The sequence below is a fragment of the Oryctolagus cuniculus genome, chromosome 11 (assembly GCF_051225735.1).
Source record: "Oryctolagus cuniculus isolate XC-2025 breed Fujian yellow rabbit chromosome 11, ASM5122573v1, whole genome shotgun sequence".
NCBI classification, from domain to species: domain Eukaryota; kingdom Metazoa; phylum Chordata; class Mammalia; order Lagomorpha; family Leporidae; genus Oryctolagus; species Oryctolagus cuniculus.
The window spans coordinates 24,759,231-24,782,747 of record NC_142877.1 but is presented as its reverse complement, the minus strand read 5'-3'; the positions used below and the strand labels follow the sequence as shown (position 1 = coordinate 24,782,747).

The 23,517-nt window shown below is 56.8% G+C and overlaps 1 protein-coding gene across 4 annotated transcripts; it reads left to right on the top strand.

Moving 5' to 3' along the window:
- The first annotated feature begins 9,666 nt into the window (after positions 1-9,666).
- BPIFA3 (BPI fold containing family A member 3) lies at positions 9,667-21,419 on the top strand. 4 transcript variants are annotated; one of them, XM_070051413.2, is made up of 7 exons: positions 9,667-9,951; positions 14,414-14,564; positions 16,239-16,346; positions 16,897-17,046; positions 18,903-18,987; positions 19,311-19,374; positions 19,876-21,419. In XM_070051413.2, exons 1-7 carry the CDS (start codon positions 9,828-9,830, stop codon positions 19,887-19,889), a joined length of 696 nt encoding a protein of 231 aa, XP_069907514.2. In that variant the 5' UTR covers positions 9,667-9,827; the 3' UTR covers positions 19,890-21,419. The 4 variants fall into 4 exon arrangements, with proteins under 4 accessions (XP_069907514.2, XP_069907513.2, XP_089163298.1 ...); XM_070051412.2 differs by having other exon boundaries at positions 9,669-9,951; positions 19,871-21,410; XM_089307172.1 differs by lacking the exon at positions 9,667-9,951 and adding an exon at positions 14,115-14,275 and having other exon boundaries at positions 19,871-21,409.
- The last annotated feature ends 2,098 nt before the right edge of the window (positions 21,420-23,517 follow it).

Genomic DNA, 23,517 nt, shown 5'->3' with positions numbered 1-23,517 from the left:
CATGCCTCAGCACCGACCCCGGTATTTGCCTCTTACCATCTACATATAGTGGGGGAGACAGAAAAGAAACAAGTAGGAAGTCAGATAGCAGTGAATATTATGAGTGCTGTTTTGTTAGATTTGAGATAGTGACACATGAGCAGAGGGTGTTCAGCACAGAATAGTGGCAAATATATGAGAAATGAGTCAATAATGACATTTCATTTTACACAATCCTCTCCTTTTCTCTGAAAATAGCATCCTTGTAAAAATGCCTTCTAAGGGCGGTGCTGTGGTGCAGTAGGCTAATCCTTCGCCTGCAGAGCCAGCATCCCAGATGGGCACTGGTTCTAGCCCAGGCTGCTCCACTTCTGATCCAGCTCTCTGCTGTACTCTGGGAAAGCAGTAGAGGATGGCCCAAGTCTTTGGGCCCCTGCACCCATGTGGGAGACCCAGAAGAAGCTCCTGGATCTTGGCTTCAGATCGGTGCAGCTCCAGCCATTGCGGCCATCTGGGGAACGAACCAGCAGATGGAAGACCTCTCTCTCTCTCTCTCTCTCTCTCTCTCTCTCTCTCTGCCTCTGCCTCTCCATAACTCTGCCTTTCAAATAAATAAACCAATCTAAAAAAAAGAGAGAGAGACAAATACCAGGTGCCAGAACTACAAAGATGAATCATTTATATGGCACCTGAACTCCAGAGTCCCCAGTCTAGGAGGGGATAAAACAAATGAACAGGCAATATCACGTGCAGTAAGATGTTCTGGTGGAGGGTCTATGGCAATGGGAGGTGAAGCCCAGCAGCTTTGCCAAAGGCTTCATGGAGGAACCGTGATTTCAGCTGGGTACTGCAGGATGACTGGGTTTCATCATGGGGAAAGCCATGGGCTGCAGCATGACAAGCACACTGGTGTGAGGAGGATCTGGCACTCGGGACAATGCAGAGATGCTCTAGGGGTCAGGCCACAGGGTGTGGGGGTGGAGACACCCCTCCCTTCTGAGCAGTCAGTATAGAAGTGTAGGGAGCTGCACACATACTTTCTGAGGACGAGGGTGTGTGTGATGGACTGAGCCATTGAAAGGAGGGTGCAGCCATGACGAGGGTGCATAAGGAACTAGTGGGCAGTACACACTAGACCCCACATCCTTGGGTTGGTGAATTCAGTTATGTAATACTCTAACCCAGTGCTGTGCAATAGAAATAGAACATGAGACACTCACGTAACTTTGCCCTTTCTAGCAAAGACATTTTTAAAAAGAAAAGCAAATGATGTTTTTAGTCATATATTTTATTTACCCAATATATACAAGCAATTGACATAAAAATTATGAAACACTTTACATCCTATTTTTGTGCTACGTCTTTGATCTGATGTGTATTGTATCCTGAGAGCATATTTCAGTTCCGACCAGCTGCATATCACATTCTAGTAACACATGTGACTAGTGGCTACCATACTGGATAGTGGCGCTGTAACTAAGTCAATCCATCTTAATTGATGAGAGGGAGTCCTGAGTATGAGAGAGAAAATGTAACTCAGGGATAGGCGATGGGTGGTTCAGCACCATGGACAGCAGACAGCAGCACCAGCGTGGGCGCCTCTGTGCTGCAGAGGTGCGAAGTGGACTAACAGCTGGATTCTCTCACACAGACGCGGGTCCTGCTCGCTGATCTCCATCGGATGTCCTTGGTCTCCAGGTCTCCAACTGCTCAGATCACGTTGATGATTCAGCCACTGGGCCCAAGGACCCCCCACTTCCCTGGGAATGGAGGCTCTCTCCGCAAATCCTCACCAGAACCCACATGCTGATTCCACATAATCTTCCAATAAATGATTTGCAGCCTGTCCTGCCTACACAGTGCTGTGTGGTGGAGGCCACGGGCATCAGAGACTTGGTAGCTCGAGTCGTGGTGGCAAAAGGTGGGGGAGGATGCCTGGGTCAACTCCTCCGTTTCCTCAGAGACATTTGAACTCTCCACAAAGCTAAGGAGCACCACTTCCCATCTTGCTCTGATGTTTTCTGATCCTGTGACCTTGGGTAGTTCTGTCTTCTTGGCCACAGCCTCCTCACTGGGCAGTGAGGGTGTTAGTCTCATCCCCTGAGTGTCCCTAGGCAGGAACAGTCTACAAGGCTTGTCTTGGCCCTGGAACTCCTGTTTTCTTTCCCATATCACCAAACCTCTCAAGACATGTGGTTATTCACTGCCTCTACTTCCTCACCTTCATCTACTGCTCAATTTTTTCATAACTGATTTTCCCTTACTCCTGAAAATAACTTTCTCTACATCACACACGTCTTCCTTAGTGTCCAGCACCAGGGAACCCTTGCCCAGCGCCCACACTCCTCGAGTCATGTCACAGTCAGCACCTTTGAAAAGGACTCCAATTACTCCCCATCTACTCCTCCTCCTTTTCTTCTTCATTGCTGCTTTAAAAAAAAAACTTGACTTATGCCTGGCACTTGTCTACACCTGTCACAGCATCCATCACTTACTCTTTCAAGCAGGTTGTTGGTTAGGCAGCTTTTGCCTCTGGGTTCTAAATACATCTTTCTGCACTCCATTTTTTGAGGCTGGGCCTGGAATCCTGCAAATCACACAGATTCTTCACTGCTTGTGAGGGTCGGCCAACAGGTGTTGCGATGAGTGATTTCAAGGCAGAAGAAGAGAAAACTTTGTTTACTGCCTCTTCCTCTAGGTGTCACCCTACAATGGCTTCTCACTGAATCAGGGAAAGGTGGTTTGAGTTTATACATTGTTTTTCCTTTTAAAATTTTTTAATTATTTGGGGCCAGCACTGTGGCACAGCAGATTAATGCCCTGGCCTGAAGCACCAGCATCCCATATGGGTGTCAGTTCAAGACCTGGCTGCTCCACTTCCGATTCAGCTCTCTGCTGTGGCCTGGGAAAGCAGTGGAAGATGGACCAAGTCCTTGGGCCCCTGCACCCGCGTGGGAGACCAGGAAGAAGCTCCAGGCTCCTGGCTTTGGATCAGCATAGCTCCAGCTGTGGCAGCCAACTGGGGAGTGAACCAGCAGATAGAAGACCTCTCTCTCTCTCCCTCCATCCCCCGTGTAACTCTGACTTTCAAATAAATAAATAATTTTTAATTATCCATGTATTTTTATTTGAAGGGCTAGGGGGAGGGAGACAGAGAAGAGAGAGAGAGAGCACGCACGAGAGAGAGAGAGAGATTTTTCTTCCATTGGTTTATTCCCTAAATGCCTACCATAGCTGCTGCAACTGGGCCAGGGTGAGGCCAGGAGTCCAGAATTCAATCTGGGTCTCCCACATGGATGTCAAGAACCTAAGTATTTGAGCCATCACCGGGTGCCTCCAAGAGCACACGTTAGTAGGAAGCTGAAATCGCAAGTGGAACCAGGACTCAAACCTAAGCCCTCAAACATGGGATGCAAGTGTCCCAAGCAACATCGTCACTGCTGCGCAAATGCCCGCCACTGCTTTCCTTTTAGTGCTCCCAGAGCAGCGTTATCAGGCCCCTTCTGCAAACCACGCCCACCAGGAAAATCCCCCTCTTTGATGTCTGGTGTCCAGTTCCATAGGACCCCTCCTGCAAGACCCTGAGGCCAGAATCAGCTGCACAGTCTCAGTTTCCCCAGGTTCCTCCCTGACTCTGGAAGGCTCTCCCAGCCCCCAAGTCTTCTCTTTGCACTGCAGTCCTAGAGCCAAGAGCACTCGTGGCGGTTCCCATCTCCACGGCCGCTCGGTGTGATTCCTTCACTTTTTCAGTCCTTCAATATTAATTGACAATTTTCTCATGTTAATTATTCCTTAAAATAAGTGTGTGCTTTCCTTTTTCTCAATCAGACCCTGATCAGAACAGTACTTGGTACCAAGAGCTGTTCCAAGAACCCAAGGATGGTGACGCATGGAACACAGGGGCATCGCGAGCGAGCCAAGTAGCACTGTGATCAGACCTCAGAGAGCACTGCTTGAAGCCACTTCTAAAGGAAACGGTGGCTGCCACACTCAACCATCTGGCATTCCTGGTGTCTACAGCGGGATGGCACGGCTGTCTCCAAGCGATCTGGAGTCCTTGTGGAAGCGCATCTCCATGGAACACAGCCGGTGTGTTTATGTGGTGGTAATAAAGGAATTGGTTCTTATGGTCACGAGGCTGATTCACAGAAAATAGAAATTCAGTTTAATTCCAGGGTCACATAATTACCTTGGAATTGAATCTACAGACTCAGCACGCCACCCCAGAAAAGTCAAGACATTTGCTGGAAAGGACTGGGGCTCTGAGACTCGGAATGCGCACATCTGGGAGAATTCAGACCTTGAATCCCAGAGTCACCCTGAGCTTCTATTGCCAACAAAAGTACCCTTCCCGCCTGCTCTGAGGACACGGCCTTCCCCGCCTCGCCTGCTCCGTGGCAGCTGCAGGCTCAGCAGTCTTTTGACAGGGAGAGGCCCATTCCCTCAAAACTCACCCCAACCTCCCCTTGCTGCCAATAGACCCATACTGAGGTTCACAGCTCAGCATGCTCCCAGGGGACAAGAAGCAAGGGAAAAGTCACCTGCAGACTCCCAAACAACGGCCATTTCCCCCATCTCTGTCAGCACACATGGGGACCGTATGTGGCAACTTACTCTAGGGATGTTAGGCCAAGGAATGCGCCCACTTCCCCCGTGGATGGGTACATTCACCAAAGCCCTTGGGTCTCCCATAAGGTCACACAGCTGGAAACGGCTTCAAAAGTTTACTGTGGAGGCTGCCGGAAACAGAGGCCTTCACTCAGTAAGGCTGGGATGCCTGAACTTCCTGACGGTAACAAGATGTAACAGACAGCAGGAATGGGCTGGCCGTCAGAACCCTGGCCCACCAGACTATCCGGCAGTCGCTAATTAATCTCAGGTCCCTGGAAATGGAATAGCTTATCCACGAAGGCCTGCGAGGATGCACTTGATCTGTGCCGGGGCAGGTGTCAGACCCCAGACCCCACCGCTCTTCCTTCTGGTCACACTGGCATTCCGGTTCTTCCCACAGTGATGTTCAGCTCAGCTCACTCCAACTTCAGAGCTGGAACGTGCTGCCTGGAACACCCCGCTGCCCCATCTCCTCGTGGCTCCTATCAACACCTGCAAAGCTCCACGCCCAACCTTTGTAAAGGGGCCCCTCCTTCCCCGCTCCCCGCCAGGCAGCCTCTCACTGTTCCATCTCATTTCCTTCAAAGCTCTCAGCACCCTGCAAAATCTCTCTTCAGTTCCTTATTATCTGGGGCCTGGAATGCCGGTTCAGTAAACACAGGGGTTCTGTCTGTGCTGATTGTTGTTGGGCCCAAGGAAATGCCCAGTAAAACCTACGGTCCCCAAGGCCAGCGCCGCGGCTCACTAGGCTAATCCTCCGCCTGCGGCGCCGGCACCCCAGGTTCCAGTCCCGGTCGGGGCGCCGGATTCTGTCCCGGTTGCTCCTCTTCCAGGCCAGCTCTCTGCTGTGGCCAGGGAGTGCAGTGGAGGCTGGCCCAAGTGCTTGGGCCCTGTACCCCATGGGAGACCAGGAGAAGCACCTGGCTCCTGGCTTTGGATCAGCGCGGTGCACTGGCCACAGCTCGCTGACTGCAGTGGCTATTGGAGGGTGAACCAACTGTCCACTCTCACTGTCCACTCTGCCTGTCAAAAAAAAAAAAACACACCATGGTCCCACATAGAGATATAAGTCCCACAGTGCTACACACTGCACAGCAGGAGCGGGACATCCCTCTCCACTCACACAACCCCTGCTAAGGACAATTCCCCAATCCCCAGATCCAGATGCAGAAATGGAACTTCACAGCCATTTTCAGGATTTTAGGATTAGGGGCCGGTGCTCTGGCGTGGTGGGTAAAGCCACCACCTGCAGTGCTGACATCCCATATGAGAGCCAATTTGAGTCCCGGCTGCTGCACTTCCAATCCAGCTCTCTGCTGTGGCCTGGGAAAGCAGTGGAGGATGGCCCAGGTGCTTGAGCCCCTGAACCCACGTGGGAGACCCTGAGGAAGCTCCTGGCTCCTGGCTTCGGATCAGCTCAGCTCCTGCCATTGCAGGCATTTGGGGAGTGAGCCAGCAGATGGAAAACCTCTCTCTCTCTCTCTGTCTCCCCCTTTCTCTGCCTGTAGTTCTGCCTCTCAAATAAATAAATAAATATTTTTTAAAAGAATTTAGGATCACTTAAAGCAAAATGAACAAATTTGGGGTGACACGTATCACCAAAAATTGGTAAAAGGAGGGCTGGGATCCAAAAACTGAGAGAGGAGGGACAAAGAAAGATGTGGCCCCTCTGAGAAACCGGTAGGAAGCAGAGAGGAAGCCAAGGTGTGCGAAAAATGAAAAATAACCATAGGAATACGTAACGGAAGCCAGGAGTGATCTAAATGAATAACGGGCCTCTGCTCCCCACACTTGGACTGAACCCCCTGCGCCACCCCCAGTGGGCGCTATCGCTGCATGCAGCGCCCGCCCTGGAGTCAGAGTGAGGCTTCGCCCCCTCCACTGGAGGAGTCAGGGGTGGTGGTCCGGGGGAGGGGCTGGAGCAGCCATGGAGCCCCCGGTGCCAGCCACCAGGGGCGGGCGCCTGTGTGCCCAACCTGCTGGGCCGCCCGCAGAGCCGAGCAGGGCCTCAGGGCGCCGACCTCTCACCTGGTGGATCCAGCCTAACCTGTCTTCCTTTAGTCCCCAGCCCAGTGAGGCCTTTCCGGTTCCCTCTGCCCGGCACACCTGCTTGCCCGCACTGGGTGCAGATGTCGGCTTCCGGGGAGCCCCTCCCCAGCCCTGCTCTCAAGTGGGCTCCCAAGTGCACACCGCGCTTGTCTGGAGCTCCCCGACTGGATCTTTCTTTTGAGTATGCCGACCCCTCGCTGCACCTAAATGCCTGGAGAGCCAGATGCCTGGGCTGGGACCTGGCCGGCTCTCAGTGAACACAGGTTGCATGAGTGGATAAATCAGCTTCGCCCAAGCCAGACTCCTTGAGAGCCAGTTACCCAGAAGGCCACAGTTGCCCTGTGGTGCCAAAGGGCAGGGCTCAGGGGGTCCACGGGACCCCAGGACTATGAGCAGCATCGTCTCATCATCTGCCTTTTTCATGAAGACAAACCAACGTTTGCATCGCCTTTCCAAAATGCCCCGAAAAGGAAAAGCCAGTTCTGGGGGAAGCTGGCTGGGAGAGGGAAGCGAGGCAGAGGCTCAGATTGATGACAAAGACGCGGGGGAGCAGAACACCATGATTTGTGAGCTCTGATCGGGCTTGGCTCCCTCATTGCAGCTCTGGGGTCTGCACTGTTCTCTCACCCTCCCGGGGAACTGACTCCACCAAGAAGGCAGCCGAAGATGGCCCAAGGGCTCGAGCCCCTCTCCCCAACGTGGGAGACCAGGATGGAGTGCCAGGATCCTGGCTTCAGCCTGGCCAAGCCCAGCCATTGCAGCCATGTGGTGTGTGTGTGGGGGCGGGGGGGGGGGGGTATTCAGCCCGTGGAAGATCTCTCTCTCTCTCTCCTCCCTCCCTCCAGTGCACCTCTGCTCTCCAAATAAATAAGTTAATCTTTTTCTCCAGTGGCTGCTATGGCTGGTACGCTGTGGCTGGTGCACTGCGCTGATCCGAAGCCGGGAGCCAGGTGCTTCTCCTGGTCTCCCATGCTGGTGCAGGGCCCAAGCACTTGGGCCATCCTCCACTGCACTCCCGGGCCACAGCAGAGAGCTGGACTGGAAGAGGGGCAACCAGGACAGAACCCGGCGCCCTGACTGGGACTAGAACCTGGTGTGCCAGCGCCACAAGGTGGAGGATTAGCCTATTGAGCCGTGGCACTGGCCATAAGTTAATCTTCAAAAAAAATAAAGGCCAGCGCTATTGTATAGTAAGGTAAGCCTCTGCCTGTGGTGCTGGCATCCTATATGGGTACTGGTTTGAGTCCAGCTCTCTGCTAATCTATCTGGGAAAGCAACAGAAGATGGCCCAAGTTCTTGGGCCCCTGCACCTGCGTGGGAGACCCGGAAGAAGCTCCTGGCTTCAGATCAGCTCAGCTACGGCCATTGTGGCCATTTGGGGAGTGAACCAGCAGTTGGGAGCTCTTTCTCTCTGTCTCTTATCCTCTGTCTGTAACTCTACCTCTCAAATAAATAAATCTTAAGAAAAAAAGAGAGAGGAAGAAGAGACTGAGACGGACCCAAGCCCTGATCTGTGAGCCACCGGGCTCCACACGTCCTTGGCTGCAGACCCGGCGCTTGCCTCCTGAGCACGGCTGCCTCATCGCTCTGAATGGGCACGCAGCCCCCTGCCCATCTACCCCCTCCGTACCGTCCTTCCGTTCAGCTCTGGGGCCTGAAATGAGGCGGGACCCACGGCTGCGCCCACCTCTGTGCCCAGACGTCCAAGGCCAAGGACAACAGCCCTGTGCTCCCGGCCGTGCCCACTCTTCTCCAGTTTTATTGACAAAAACTAACAAATTCCAAGCGGTTACACAAGACCAGGAAGGCTCGCGAGGCGCATCTGGAAGAAACTGAGATTCTACAAACATCCCCGAGGGGTCATGAACCCTGAGAAAGGACCTGAAATGACGGAAAACCAACACCCTGAAGCTGGGCGCCAGCACGGGCTCTTAACAAAAGCAGAGGGCGTTGTCCTGGCCCTTGTCCAAGAGGGACCCTGGGCATCCCCTCGAGCCCAGGAAGCGGCACAGGACAGGGACAGAGGCCTTTGTCTCAGAGCACAGCGGTGGCATTGAAGAGTCCAGACTCCAGCCTGCGCGGCTGCAGTGGAGCTGGTGCGGAAGCCAGAGGTGGGAGTTGAGGCTCTGGGGTGGGGGAGGGTTGGGGCCCCCGGGGGGCACGGCTGGGGTTGAGCCGCTTTTCTATGCACGATGGGGAACGCGGAGTGACGGCTTGGGCTGCCGTGTGCAAAGGAGGCAAGCGCAGAAGCTGGGCACCTGCCGGTCACTCAGGCCGCGATGGTGGTGGCCGAGGAGCTGGCGGGCGTGGTCAGACTCTGGAAGCCGCCGTGGGTTTTCTGACAGATGGGCTGTGGGAGATGAGGGAAGGGGAGCCCAGGGTGACGTCAAGGCTGGGGCTGGGACAACGGGGTGGTTCGCAGAGCCGCTCTCAAGCCGGTAAGGACAGGGTCTTGGGGTGAATTCCCTCTGACCCCCAAGCCCAGAACTCCAGGGCGAACCTGGGCTTCAAGCACCTCTGTTCCCCTCTACATCTTATCAGAAAGTTCCGTCCACCCTCCACCTTTCCTTCACACACTCGTGTTATCAACAAACACGGATGCGTACCTGCCCCACGGCCAACACGGAGACGCCGGAGACGTGATGATTCCGTAGCCGCACGCCTGGACCTCCGGGAGCTCCTCGTTTGGTGGGAATCCCGGGCTCAGGCACCCTCACTCACTCATCCCTGCAGTCCCTCAACCACCATTCATTAGCCCTCGGTTCCTGCCAAGCAAGCATCATCGTAGGGATTGAGGTTGAGCTTGCCCTTCAGAAAGTCCTAGGCCAATTGGAGAGCCTAGGGTTAGCCGTCCTCACTCATTTGTTCATTCATCCATTCACCAGAGTCACCAGGACCTGCTGGATGACCCAACAGTGGGCCCTGCTCAGTGTCTCCAAGCAACAAGACCGCCCCCTGGAGCCCTGCCTCCCCCGCCCACAGTTCCACCTGCTGCTCATGCCGCGTGGGCAAACCCTGGTGGCAGCTGCCAGAGCCAGTCGCGGCTCCACACAGCATGCCGGGGGCTAACTCTGGTGTCATCTTCCTGCAGAAAACCATGAGCCCACCTTTCCAGGTGGCTACCCTCACAGCCAACTGCCCAGGCCCGGTCTGACCCTTCTCAGCACCTGCAGGTGCCGGAACCCGAGATGCGTATGCTCTGGAGGCCCCTCTTCCTCCTTGGATTGCTGGCCTGGCCCTCGGCCCTGCGTATGCAGCTGTGGCCTGGCCTGGCCAAGGCCCACACAGACAGCAGATCCACCCTGGCAAGAAGTAAGCATAGCCCTGTCTGCCTGCTGTCGGCCGGGTGGGTGGGGAAGGTACGGTATCCTCTGGGCTCCCACCCCCGACCTGCTGGGTGACTGTGCTCGGTCACTTTGCCCCTTTTCTTTTTTCCTTTCTTGGACCTCAAGTACAAAACATCAGGGTTAACTATGTCACCGCATAGCACATCGTCATGGTCACAAGCCTGCATCCCCGCGAGGCCCCTCCTCTGCTTTATTTGTGCGACTCCCCCCTGTATTCCTGGTCCCTCTCCCACTGCCCGGTCACTGCATGTGTTGGATGCGTGCGTGTGGTGCATTGAGCGATGCCGTGTGCCTCTCATCCTGGTTCTGAATGTTTTCTCTCAACACTGCTGTTGACATCTACGCTGCTTCAGCCGGAGCAGAGACTTCCTTAAGCTGCGTGCACCTCCGGTCACCTCCCCTAGAGTTGGACACCGAAGCCATCCCTACTCTCGCTGCTGTAAACTGTGCTGAGATGAACACCTTTGCCGTGTCCATGTCACAGTCTGTGGGAGAATTCCTCTGGGATCTACTCAGAAGGACGAGGGCAGGCTGTGGGCAGAATAAACTCCATTCAGCCCAAACTGCCAGAATCCTCTCCAGAATGGCCGTGCCCGGCTACCCGTGGCCCACACCTGCGGCCCCTCTTCCTCAACGCTGGGGAGGGCCTGTCTGCACCAGCCTGCTCTGGCTGCCCTGGCAAGAGGTCATGGCTGGGGGCTTCAGTGGCAGACACTTATTTGCTCACAGTTCTAGAGGTTGAAGGACCAAGGTCAAGGTCAAGGTGCCTGCAGATTTGTTTCTGGTGGGGCCTCCTTGCTGGCTGACAGACGGCTGTGCTCTCAACACTCCCCTACACCGCCTGGCCTCTGTGTACCCGGAGAAAGAGGTCCCTGTGTCTCCTCCTCTCCCTGTGGGCACCAGTGCTAGCCATCAGATGAGGGTCCACTCCTATGACCTCATTTAACCTTAATGACCTCCCTGAAGGCCCTGTCTCCAACTCCAGTCACACCGGGGAGAGACAGGGACATGACTCAGCCTGTACCACCGTCTTCTTACTTTTTGCCAATCTCATGTGTAGCTGAGAGACAGCTAACGTCTTAGCCTGACCCCGTCTGCTTAGTGGGAACTCTGAGCATCTCATCGAAATGTTTTGACCATTTCAACTCTTTTGCTTTTTTCTTTTTTTAAGATTAATTTATTTATTTGAAAGGCAGAGTTACAGAGAGACAGAGGCAGAGAGAGAGAGAGAGAGAGAGAGAGAGAGAGGTCTTCCATGTGTTGATTCACTCCTCAGATGGCCACAATGGCCAGAGCTGGGCCAATCCGAAGCCAGGAGCCAGGAGCCAGGAGCTTCTTCCAGGTCTCCTACATGGGTGCAGGGGCCCAAGGACTTGGGCCATCTTCTACTGCTTTCCCAGGCCACAGCAGAGAGCTGGATCAGAAGTGGGGCAGCAATGCTGGCCCCATGATCCCTTTGAATTCCCTGTTATCCATTTTTCAGTTTGCTCTCCTATTTTATTTTTCATCCTCTTTGGTTTGAGTATCAATATATTCTTAGCATCAGAATCACTTAAATCACTGCCATTCCATTCAGCCCTTGGGTCCTGTGGGAATTGGCTCCAGGACCCCGGCCCCTGTAGGTACAAAACTCCGCAGGTGCTCACGTCTCTTAGAAAACAGTGAAATCTTTGCAGGCAACCTACACAATCCTCCTGAAGATTCAAAATCGTCTCCAGATTGCTTCTCTCGCCTGCTCCAGCTAAGTGCTGCTGCACTGCCTGGGGCATGGCGGCACGAGAGCACGCACGTACTCAATGCAGATGCCCTTTGCCTTTGCCTCCAGTATTTCCATCTGTGCCTGGTTGGTCTGCCCAGGCAGGGCTGGGGGCCCCTGTATTTCTCCCTGATTGCCCTGCCCTGTGTTGGTGGAGAGACAATGTCTTCTAAGTCACTGCTAGTTCATGGCTGTGTTGGGAGAATCTTGAGGCCTCGCCCCACCCGGTGATAGCCTGCTTTGTGTCCTCTAAGAGCTTTATACTTTTGCCTTTCTTATTTAGGATTTTAATCCATCTGCAGGCCATGCTGCTTTGAGCCATCTTAGTATTTCTAGAATAAACCCATTTTTAATAATGGACTGTATGTTTATTAGCTAATTATGTAAGGATCTCAGCAAATTCTTAAACTACTATTTAACTTTCTTTCCTTGTGCTACCCTGGGGCTAGGTAAGCCATGCTAGCCTCATGGAATGAATTCCTTTTACTTTCCCTCTCTTCTTCCACAGTCGTTCTTTTAAAAAGTTTAATAAATCTCTTCCATAAAGCCTTGTAGGCCAGAGATGTGGGGGATGGGATCTTCATCTTTTTACACGGAAACCTGGCATTGCAGGCTTGCCATAAAAGGATCCCTCTCATTTAAGTTGTTAATTATATTGTGTGTAGCCGTGGGCTCAGCTATCCGCATCTGTACAATGGGTGCAGTTAAAATGCTAGTTCCTGAGGCTGCTTTTCAGACGTCAGTGAGAGAAAATATGTGTGAGATTCTTCTTGAGCTGCAAGCGTGTTCCTCACCGTAGCCACTCCCCACACATGTGTTAGGGTGCAGGGGTGCACGTAGCAGCGAGCCCGGCTCAGCGGGGCTCAAACAGCCAAGACCTTATCATTTCCACAGCTGAGAGTCAGAGGGAGGCAAGCTGCACGGCCGGCTCCCTCTGCAGCCCAAAGCTGCCATCCGCACTGGGCTTATGCATTTCACAGCTCTGTGTACCTCACGGTTTCGCTCTCGGGCCAGTGTGGCAGGGAAGCGGTGGACCATGGCCAGTGGTGCCATGGGCCTGGAAGAGAGGATGAATGGATGGATGGGGGGATGGATGGGGGGGTGGATGGGGGGATAGATGGGTGGATGATGGATGGGTGGATGGATAATGGGTGGGTGGATGTATGGGTGGATGGATGATGGATGGGTGGATGGGTGGATAGTGTCCGCTGCTCATAAGTTCCCATCGTTAACCATGTACTGCTAAGAGCCCCAGGCATACCTGTAGTCTTTGAAACTATTTGCTTAGCTCATGTGGGTACTTAAAAAGTTTTGTTGAAAGTAGAATGAAGTGATAAGGTGATTTAGGTGCAAAAAAAATTGAAGTCCACACTTCAGGGAGATCTTCAAAAAGTTCATGGAAAGCAAGTATTATGATAAAACTAGACAGATTTCAAATTTTTCTCCACGAAAATAAGCAAAGATTTATCTATTTGGGAGACAGTTACAGAGAAAGAGTAGGAGAGAGAGAGACACACACACACACACAGAGAGCTTCCAACCGCTGTTCTCTCCCCAAATGGTTGCAACAGCTGGGGCTGGGCCAGGCCAAAACCAAAAACCAGGAGCTTCTTCCAGGTCTGCTATGTGGGTGTGGAGGTCCAAACACCTGGGCCATCCTCCACTGCCTTCTTAGGTGCATCAGTGGGGAGCTGGATCGGAAGTGGTGCAGCCAGGAATTGAAAGCGCCATATGGGATGCTGGCACAGCAGACCACAGCTTTAACCTGCTCAGCCACAATGCCAGCCCCCAAATAAAGTTATTTTTGAATTCTGCTTTCCACAAACTGAAACACCCTTTTAGGTCTCTCCCATTAGACCGAAAGTGGACTTGGGTCTTTGGAGCCAGACACCAGTCAGTGACCAGTCAGCAGCTGCTGGGACAGTCAGCGTTCCTCACTAGGCCCCGTGACTTGGCCCTTATCCCTGCCCCTGCTGCTGAGGGAGGCTCAGGGAGGCGAGAGCCAGGCTTTGAGGCCAGGTTTGCGATGCAGACACGCTCTCTCATTTGCAGGCAACAGAATCAGGGGGCCCCATCAGGAGGGCTGGGGCCAGGAGGGGCGCAGCCGTGGCCTCCGCTGCTCTGCAGTGGCCCAGGGCGCCCCACTCGGGATCCGACCACAATGGGGCAAGTCAGGGACATCAATGCCTGCTGTGGGGACCTCTGAGCTTCCTAAGAGCTGGCCCCAACCTGGGCGGAAGGTGTGCAGCCCAGAGAGGCAGGACGGGTGCAGGCCCGAAGCTGTTATGGCTCCCCTCCTTGGGGACACGCCCCTGGTGCTGGAGCCTATCCCCAGAGCAGGGCGGGAGTGGCCTGCGTTCCTCCTCTCCCTGTTCACCGGCCTGTTGGTCTCTTCCCCGACATCTGCTGCTGTCTGCGGCTTGTATGTCAGCTCTGTGTTCCCAGCTCGGAGACACGGCCCCGGGGGACTCTTCTCAATCAGCTGCCCCCACCCCGCCCTGAGCAGCCGCTGCTGGCCGGCCCCTCTGCAGGTGTAGGTTTGTTTGCTGTTTCATTTCCCACAGTGCTCTTGCACAGGGGAAGGATGTGGGTCTGAGTAGGGGAGGAGCTGACAGGCACCAGTCACGCGGTGGGCAGAGGGTGCCCCCACTGGTCCCTTGTCCGTTTCCAGTTATCGCCCAGGGCCTCATGAACAGCAACGTCGAGGGCCGCATCCAGAACATGCCCCTGCTGGACAGCCTGAATGTGTCCGGGCAAGGGGGCCCGGGGATGGTGGGCTGGCTCATCGGCGGCAGGAGCGCCCAGCAGCAGCAAGAGATCAGGTGAGACCCTGAACCCCAGCCCTCACCCTGGGAGCCTTTGCCGGGCTCTGGAGGTGCAAGGCCGTGAAGAGGGAAGGGAGGGGGATGGAAAGAAGAGAAGGTGGGGGCCCAGGACCGAGACCGGGGACTCCAGTGCCTTGCTCCTGGGAGGTGGCAGAGCAGGGCCAGTGAACGTGCCCGCTCAGGAGTCACAGCTGTGTTTCAATCCTGGCTCTGCCACCAACCCTGGAGACACTGCTTGACCGCGCTGGACTTACCTGTGAAATGGGTACACACTTTCCCCCAAAGGGCAGCCAGGATAAACATCGGGTGCCAAGCACACCCGGGACCAGAGTCAGACGTCCAGGTTCTCCACTCTATTGCCAGGTGGCGGCTCTGGGCAGAGTGTGGGTGCGCTGAGCGTCGGCCTTGGGTCTCCCCAGTGACATGGGGGCGACAGTTTGCTGGCCTCTGGGAGCTGTCAGGAGCTTCCCATCTGCTGTACAGGTGGCCACATAACCCTGACCGCCGTGACTCTCCCGCGCCCGCCCGCCACGTGACTGCTTCCTCTCTGACCGTGCACGGCGGCTCCCCAGCCCCCCCAGCCCCTGCAGGGCTCTAGCCTGCTCTGCCCTGGAGCTCTCTCCTCACTGACGCCTGTCCCATCCTCTGCGTGCTAACAGCACAGTGGTCGCCAGCAGGGTTTTCCTATGAGACGAGCAGCTGCAATTACGCCCCTCCGTTCACCCCTTCAACAAACGGTACAGGTGCTGACGGGGCACCTCCCTGTGCCGGGACTTGAGCCAGGTACTGGCAATTCAGCTGTGAACAACACACATGGTCACTGCCTTTTTAGATATGGCATCCTGGCTAGGAAGTAAACAAGTTCAGGTGAAGGGGCAAGTAACGAAGACAGATTGAACAAGAGAAGGGGTGTGTGTGTCTGTGTGGCTGCTCAGAAAGACCTTTCTAAAGAGGTGGTCTTTACGTGGAAACTTGGAAAGAGAAAGAGACCTGGAGGGCGTGGGGAAAGCACTGGGCAGACGGAGCAGTGAGTGCCAAGGCCCTGGGGTAGGGAAGAGTTTGGTGCATTTGAGGAAGGGAAAGAAGTCCATGTGGGAGGAGATGAGGCTGCAGAGGCAGGGTGCAGGGGCGGGGGGACCTCACCCTGCAGGTCTTGCGGCATCTGGATTTTGTTCTAAGAGCCATGAGAAAGTGGTGGAGAAGGTTGAGGGCAAGGCGAGTGCTGGGCCCCTCGGGCTTAGTCTGTGCTGAGGCCAAGGCCATGGCAGGGAGCCTGGGAAGGAGCTGCAGCACCCCGGGGCGGGAGGTCGGTGACCTAGGCCCAGCCACAAAACTTGGAAATGGCCAGACTCCAAGTACAATTTGTGAGCAGAGCCAGAGCACGTGGAATGCAGGGGTGAGGGGTGGAGGGAAGTTAGCCACGGCTCCTGGGCAGATGGGGTGCGGGTGTCTGAGCGGGGTGGCCCGGCCTGACGTCAGCACCATCCACAGCTGGCCTGGGCTGCACGAGACGGAGGAGCAGGCAGCGTCAGGGGCACTCTGGGGCAGCCCCAGCCCAGGCTGCTGCACCTGCCTGTAGCACACGTGGCACTGGTGGCCCCCTGTCGCCGACCCCGGGCCGTTTCTCGGCTCCCTCACCCCTGCGGGCCTCTGCTCTTTCCTCCCATGCAGCATTGGCATTGCCCACGTTCAGCTGGACTACGGTGGGATCCAGACGTCTTTCCACGACGACTGGTTCTCAGCAAACATCTCGCTGCAGTCTGACATCGAGTTGGGCCTGTGAGTCCGAGCGGCACGGGCCTCCTCCCCGGGGAACCCGGGAGCTGGGGGACAATCTGGCAGCCTGGGAAACCCAGGGCTGTCTGTCCCCAAATCCTTCCGAATGCAAACCCTGACCTCCACCCCCCCCCACCCCCTTGCTGTGTGACCTCGAGCAGGGCGCTTCACCTCTCTGAACTGAGACGGGAGGAGCAGCCCCAGAGCTCATTCAGACCCAACACAGCTCACTGCACTGGGCTTGACTGGGGGAAGAACCACTCGCAATTCCTGCCCAGCCTCCGCTCACCATTCCCCCCTCGGAAGAGCCCTCTGTGTCCGCCATCCCCGCAGATGCGGATGGGAAGCCCTCATGGAACACAGAGTGACTCCCGGTTCCATGATTGCAAGGGCGTGTAAAGGCCGCTCTGGCTCCCAGCAGCTTTCCTGTTCATCACCGGCTTCAGGGTCTAGCCGGGCCTGGCCTGTGGGGAGGGGCATGAATCGGGGTGCCAGGGCCGCCCCAGCAGCAGGCGGGCTGCTTCCGCTCATCCTCCGGCCCCTGTCCCCGCAGGCCCATGGCTAACACCATTGTCACGATGCTCGCGTGTGTGAACCTCGTGGTGGAGTTCTGGCTGGAGAAGGACGAGTTTGGCCGGAGGGACCTCGTGATGGGCAAGTGCTGTGTGGAGCCCGGCGGGGACCATGTGCAGGTCCTGACCCAGTAAGGCCATGCCCCAGTGCTGGGCCCTACCTTTCCCCCTGCCCCCGCCCCGGGACGAGGCCCAAACAGATCCCGGGATCCACTCCTCTTCCTGTGTCCCCTCCCAGCGATGGCGCTGCCACCCTTCCCAGAAGCCAGACCTTGGTGCCCAGCCTCGTGGCCCTCGTTGCCCCCTCTCTCTCCTGTGCCCCAGCACCACTCCCACTCATGGTCCTTCCCTGGACCACCGCAGGAGCCTCCTCCTGGCCTGGTCTCACTTTGGCCTCGCCCCCTTCCCTCCATTCTCCGCCCTGAGGCAGCTCGTGCCCCCAGCCCCTGCTGCCAAGCCGTCCGGAGACACCGCGTAGGGACCCACCTGCCCTCGCCCTGCCCGACTCTGCAGCCCACTGCCCTCCCGCCTGGCTGCAACATGCCCTGGCCTTTCACACCGCCGTGCCTTTGCACAGGCTGGCCCTCTGGCCTGGGACGCCCTTCGTGTCTTCTCCAAAGCAGCTTCTCATCACTCACGCGTTCCGCGTTTCCCAACATGCCAGGACCCACGCCTGGTGCTGGGGCTGCGGGGTTTCACGAAGCTCTGTGGCAGGGCTGGCCAATCCCGTCAGCCTGTGCTGTGAGCTCCGCGAGGGCAAGCTTTGGGGCTGGCTTATCCCCGAATCCACAATGCTGGGAGCCACGAGCACCTTAGTGCACGTCTGCTCACGTGGTCTTCAGACGTATCCTGAGTGCCTAGATTGTACCCGATGCTCACAGCGGGAAAGCCCATGGCTCCTGGGGCTCCAGACACCCACAGTGGGAAGACCCACGGCCGCTGTGTGGCCTGGGACAGGCCTGGGAATTCCCCCAGGGCAGAGTGAGACACGCAATCTGCAAGGGGCAGGGGGCTGTTAAGATGCCACTGGGGACCCCCACAACCCGAATCAGAGTGCCCGGGGCCAAGGTCCAGCTCTGCTTCCAGCTCCAGCATCCTGCCCGTGTACACCCTGGAGGCAGTGGCAATGCCTGCTTCCCGCCCGGGTCTCCCCTCTGCCTGGACTCAACACAGACGGCGCTCCTGGCCTGTCTCCCCTCTGCCCAGACTCAACACAGACGGCGCTCCTGGCCTGTCTCCCCTCTGCCCAGACTCAACACAGACGGCGCTCCTGGCCTGTCTCCCCTCTGCCCAGACACCACAGAGATGGTGCTCCTGGCCTGGCCTGTGTTCCGCATCACATCTTGAGCCCACATGGAGTTCCTGACCTCTGGCTTCAGTCTGGTCCAGCCCTTTCCGTTACGGGCATTCGGGGAATGAATCAACAGACGCAAGCCTTCTCTCTCTCTCTCTCTCTCTCTCTCTTTCTTTTTTTTTTTTTTTTTTTTTTTTTTTTTTTTTTTTTTTTTGACAGGCGGAGTGGACAGTGAGAGAGAGAGACAGAGAGAAAGGTCTTCCTTTTTGCCGTTGGTTCACCCTCCAATGGCCACCGCGGCCGGCGCGCTGCGGCCGGCGCACCGCGCTGATCCGATGGCAGGAGCCAGGAGCCAGGTGCTTTTCCTGGTCTCCCATGGGGTGCAGGGCCCAAGCACCTGGGCCATCCTCCACTGCACTCCCTGGCCACAGCAGAGAGCTGGCCTGGAAGAGGGGCAACCGGGACAGAATCTGGCGCCCCGACCGGGACTAGAACCCGGTGTGCCGGTGCCGCTAGGCGGAGGATTAGCCTAGTGAGCCGCGGCGCCGGCTCTCTCTCTTTCTTTCTCTCTGTCTCAAATTTAATTAATCAGTTTTTGGGAAGAAGCTGAAGGTGTCCTCAGCCCGTTGGGGCAGGCGTTGGTGCTGCCTGGACGGCTGGGCGCGGGTGCTCCACACATCTTCCTCTCTCTAGGGCTATCCCACCAAAGACAAAGCATATTGTCCACAACCTTGAAGAGAACCTGGAAAAGATCATCCCACACCTGGTAGAAAATCAGGTAAGACTGAGAAAAAAAAGTGTGCCTTGGGCATCCTTGAGTCTGAGGGCCAGGCATACCGCTTGGCAATTTGGCAAAGTTGAAGAATCTCAATTAACAATGTCAGTTTTGCCCACCTGTCCTTGGGCAAGGAGACTCAGCCTCCCCCAGCCTCAGTGTGCCCACCTGCAGCATGGGAGCCGTGGCTCTCCCTGTCTCAGGCAGCTGCCGTGAGGATTCGGGGGGACAAAGCATGGCGCCTGGTGTGTAGCTGGTGCTGCTGGAGACCCAGCGAGGCTGGAGCTTCCGGCCACAGGGCCCCGCTCTTCTCTCCCGCGGCCCAGGTGTGTCCCCTGGTCGGCGAGATCTTGCGGCAACTGGACGTGAAGCTGTTGAAGAGCCTCACGGGTGAGTGCCTGGGCCGCCCAGGAAGACTGCCCTGGAGTGGCACGGGGCCGAGAGGGGACCTCCAGTTCCCGGGGAGTGTGCGCGCACACCGTGAGGGCACGTGACAGCTGACTGTGTTACCATGGCCACCGCGGTCCCCTGAGAGAGCCGGGGCAGTGGAGGGGACTGTGCCCTGCTGAGTCATGGAACCTCCCCCCAGCGCCTCCCCTCAGAGCGTCACTCAACCCAGCAGGGACCCCGGGCCCCACCCCAACCCTGCAACCACCCCCACCCCAGTTGCAGACGAACGGGCACAGTCCCTGCCCACACAGGATCACAGCCTAGGGCTCAGAGGACATGGAGAAGTGGACAATCAGGTGTCACCTGGCAAGAGCTGTGACGGAGGTGCCCCTGGCACCCGCCCTCGGTCGCCGGGGATACAGGAGTGCTCCCCTCGCTGTGGACGGGGGCGGGCAGGGAGGGTCCCCGGTGACTGATGGTGCCTCTTTCCTTCCAGAACAGGCTCCTGCTCATGAACTTGACCAACTGTGAATCCATGCAACGCACTCCAGGCTGGAGGGCCGTCCAGCTGCCTACTGTTGGCCACAGGGAGATGCTACAGTTTGGGACCTTAAGTCTCCCACCGTGGGGCTTTGCGGCCTCTGGGAACCTTGACCCCAGGCCCTGTGGACATCCTATCCTCTCCTGCAATAAACTGTAGCTCAGGTCCCCTCTGCCTGCACCCACCGTTAGGCCCGGGCATCCTAGTCGCTGGTGCTTCCACCACAGGAGGAAGCATGCCGAGGTTTGCCGTCGGCTCTGAAATGGCAGCAGAGACCCTCGGCCCGCCTTTGCACCCGGAAGTCCTGCCACGGCTTGCTCCCCCATGTGGGGAGGGGCCTGTTGAGACTTCCCATTCATTCATTCATTCATTCAACCCGTTTCTCTTGAGTACCTACCATGTGCCAAGAATATTGCTGGAGGTGTAGAAAAAGGGTCACAGAGTGGAAATGCAAAAACATTGGTGCCAAACAGCTGTGAGTCCAAATTTGGCTCCGTCTGACTGTAGAAGTTCCTTGAGGGTGTGGCGCTCACCTGCTGTAAGCCAGGAGCCCCCAAGGCCCAGCGGAGGGCTGGCCCAGGTCTCTGTGGTCACACGCGCAAATGAAACCGGGCCTCAGGACTCCCTAACAGGGTTTGGAACAAAATGCTTCATCCTTTGCTGTTCCCATCCGCAAAATGGGAAGAGACAGCTCGCAGGATCTGAGCGACAGGGCCCTCCCGCCCTGCTGGAGGGAGAGGGACGGCTGCTCACTCTGGGCAGCACCTGAGGCTGAGCACGCGTCTGCTCCACACCCCAGCCCTCACAGTTCAGGCACACGTGCGCCAGGAGACCAGCAGCAAGGCTCGCAACAGCCCAAACGAGATGCCCACCAAGTGCCAATGGGAAGAGAGAAATATCGGGGCCAAGACACTCATGCCCCCTATCAGTGCCGGGCTCCACCCCCGGCTCCGCCCCTGACTCCCCACCCCCACCCCGCCCCAGAGGCAGTGGTGATGGCCGAGGTAACTGAGTTCTCGCCTGCCACGTGGGAGACCTGAACTGTGTCCCCGCTCCCAGCTTTGTCCCTGGCCCAATCTCAGCTGTCACGGACATCTAGGGAGTGAACCAGCGTCTGGGAGCTCTCCCCCGCCCTGCGCCACCTCTCAAATACACCTTTAAAACAATAAACTTTTTAAAAAGAATGAACAAATAGAATGAGTAAATATCCGTGGGCTACACACCCACTGGAGTGCCCGTAGTAACGAGAATGAAGGCCGGTCACACCGGGCCACACCGAGCCGCACCAGGCCACACTGAGCCACACAGGGCCACATTGGGTTGCATGGGGCCACACCGGGCCACACTGAGCCGCATCGGGCTGTACCAGGCCACACGGGGCCGTGCAGGCCCAGAGGTCACCCTGGCTGGCAGAGGCCAAGCACAAAGAGCGAGAGCTGCGTCTCCAGGGTGCAGGGAGCTCAAAGCCAATCCCCCCGCCCTGGGGTCAGAGACAGACACCTGGGGGGGGGAGGGAGTGGGCGGGATTCTGAGAAACAGGACAGGCACTGTCTCTGGAACTGTTCCCTTGTATGCATTTGTACGTGTAAGAATTTAACATCTCCGCGTAACTCTGACTTTCAAATAAATAAATCTTTAAAAAAAAAAAGAATTTCACAAATGTTAAAATATTTGCCATCTGTTCTAGGCCCTGGGGGAAGGCTTGCTACCCATTGTCGCTCCCCCTCTTCGTGGAGGAACGACACAGGACCCTGCGCTGTTCTTTCTGTCTGCTCGGCCCTCCCCGGGTTTGCTGCTGGTTCTTCCCGGGTTGGCTACTACCCCTTCCACCTCCGTGGAAGGGCAGTTCCCCCTGGCCACATTCCCCACTTCCGCAGGGGAGCGGCACGCCGCCGGCCGGCTCTCTTGGGGGCTGCACAGGTGTTCCCTTAGATGTTCCCCTTAGATGTTCCTGGTGCATGCCATCTCTCTCCTCCTTTATAGTCCTCCTCCGCCAATCCTAACTCGGCTGCCCACACGCCGAGTACGCTGCTCTCCTCCAATCAGGAGCAAGTCCTACAGTTTATTGGTTGAACTGGAGGCAGCTGTGTAAAAGCTGTTTTCTTCTCTCCCAGCGCCATATTGTGGGAGAGCAGATGCATAGAATAAGTCTTAATTCCAGTAACTTAGTCCAGTCCGAGCTGCTCCCCACACCCATCATCTCGTTCGCTCTCCATTATTGGGCTGTCGGCCATGGATTATTCAGAACTGATCCCCACCCTGCTCAGCCAAGGGTCGGGAAGGCCTCCTGAGAGATCAAGGGGCACATGCCAACACCAGCAGCGCACACCTATTAAGCGCTTGGTGTGTACCAGGCTTGGTGCTCGGAGCTTAAGCTCAGCCCCTCGTCACTGCCTCCCAGCAACTCCATGTAACACATGAGCCCACCGAGGCTCAGACAGGTAACGGCACCTGCCCTGGGCCACATGGGCAGATCCTGCAGCCCACGGCGTAACCGCTGCAAACCCCTGTGGTGGCCTGCTCCCCCTTACACACACACACACACACACATGTACGCACACATACACACACGTACACACGTGTGCGTGCGCAGCAAGTGGAGGCGAGGATACGTGAGCTCAGCCGGCTGACCAGCTCACACCGGGAAGTGTCAACAGCCCAGAGATGAGACGCGGCCAAGAGGGCTTCGCGCCGCCCTAATCCGAAACGCTTCACCGGGAACTTGCAACCCTGCACGGCCGCCCGCGCAGACGAGGCTGTCTCCGGTGACAGCTGCAGTTCGTGGCTTCCTTCTGCTCCCGAGGGAAAGGGCAAACACAGGAGGGCTGGTGAAGGCGGCTTTTGTCACTGCCTCCTGACGCCCCCTGGGCTCCCTCGGGGCTTCCTCAAGGGGCCTCCTTGGGTTTCTCCAGTTCTGTTTTCTTTTCGTGTTCAGGTTCAGAGAGCGGGAGGCACCGCATCTTCTCCCGGAAGAGCTTGCTCAACAATGGGTCCCTCTGATGAGCCTGGAGTCCCTGACAGGGGCAGTGCCGGCCCCAGGTCAGCCCCCAGTGCCGGGCTGCTCGGTCCACCCCCGTGCCTGTCCCTCCCAGGTCTCTGGCTGCACCAGCCACAGTGGCCTCCGGGGTGCTAACCGTCCACACGCTCCCGGGGGTGGGTGCGGGGAGCTCCAGGTGACAGGCGAGCAGACCCAGGCTCAAAGCGGGAGGCGGGGGAGAATCTGCAGAGACCGCCGCGTCCCGCGGGGCCTGTAGCCACCAAGGGCGGCCCGCGCACGGGAATGTCGGCTGAGAGTGTTCTTCCCTTGAAACTTTTTAAAATCAGAATTTGGGGGAAACAAAGGCAGGGGAGAAATGAAGCGTCTTGCTCCGAGTCCAGCAGCTGGTAAGGGGCTGAGCCGGGCTTGGAGCCCAGGGCTCCAGGGAAGACTGACGGCCGCCACGCACGTCTGCCCCTCGCGTGCAAGCCCATGTGGCCGCCTCACTTCACCTCCTCCCGGCCGAGGTGGCCCCGCGCACACCGCTGCCTCCCAGTCTCTGCCCCCACGGCATCACTACAGATGGAACTCGTCTCCTAAGGGACGGCGAGGAGGAGGAGGAGGA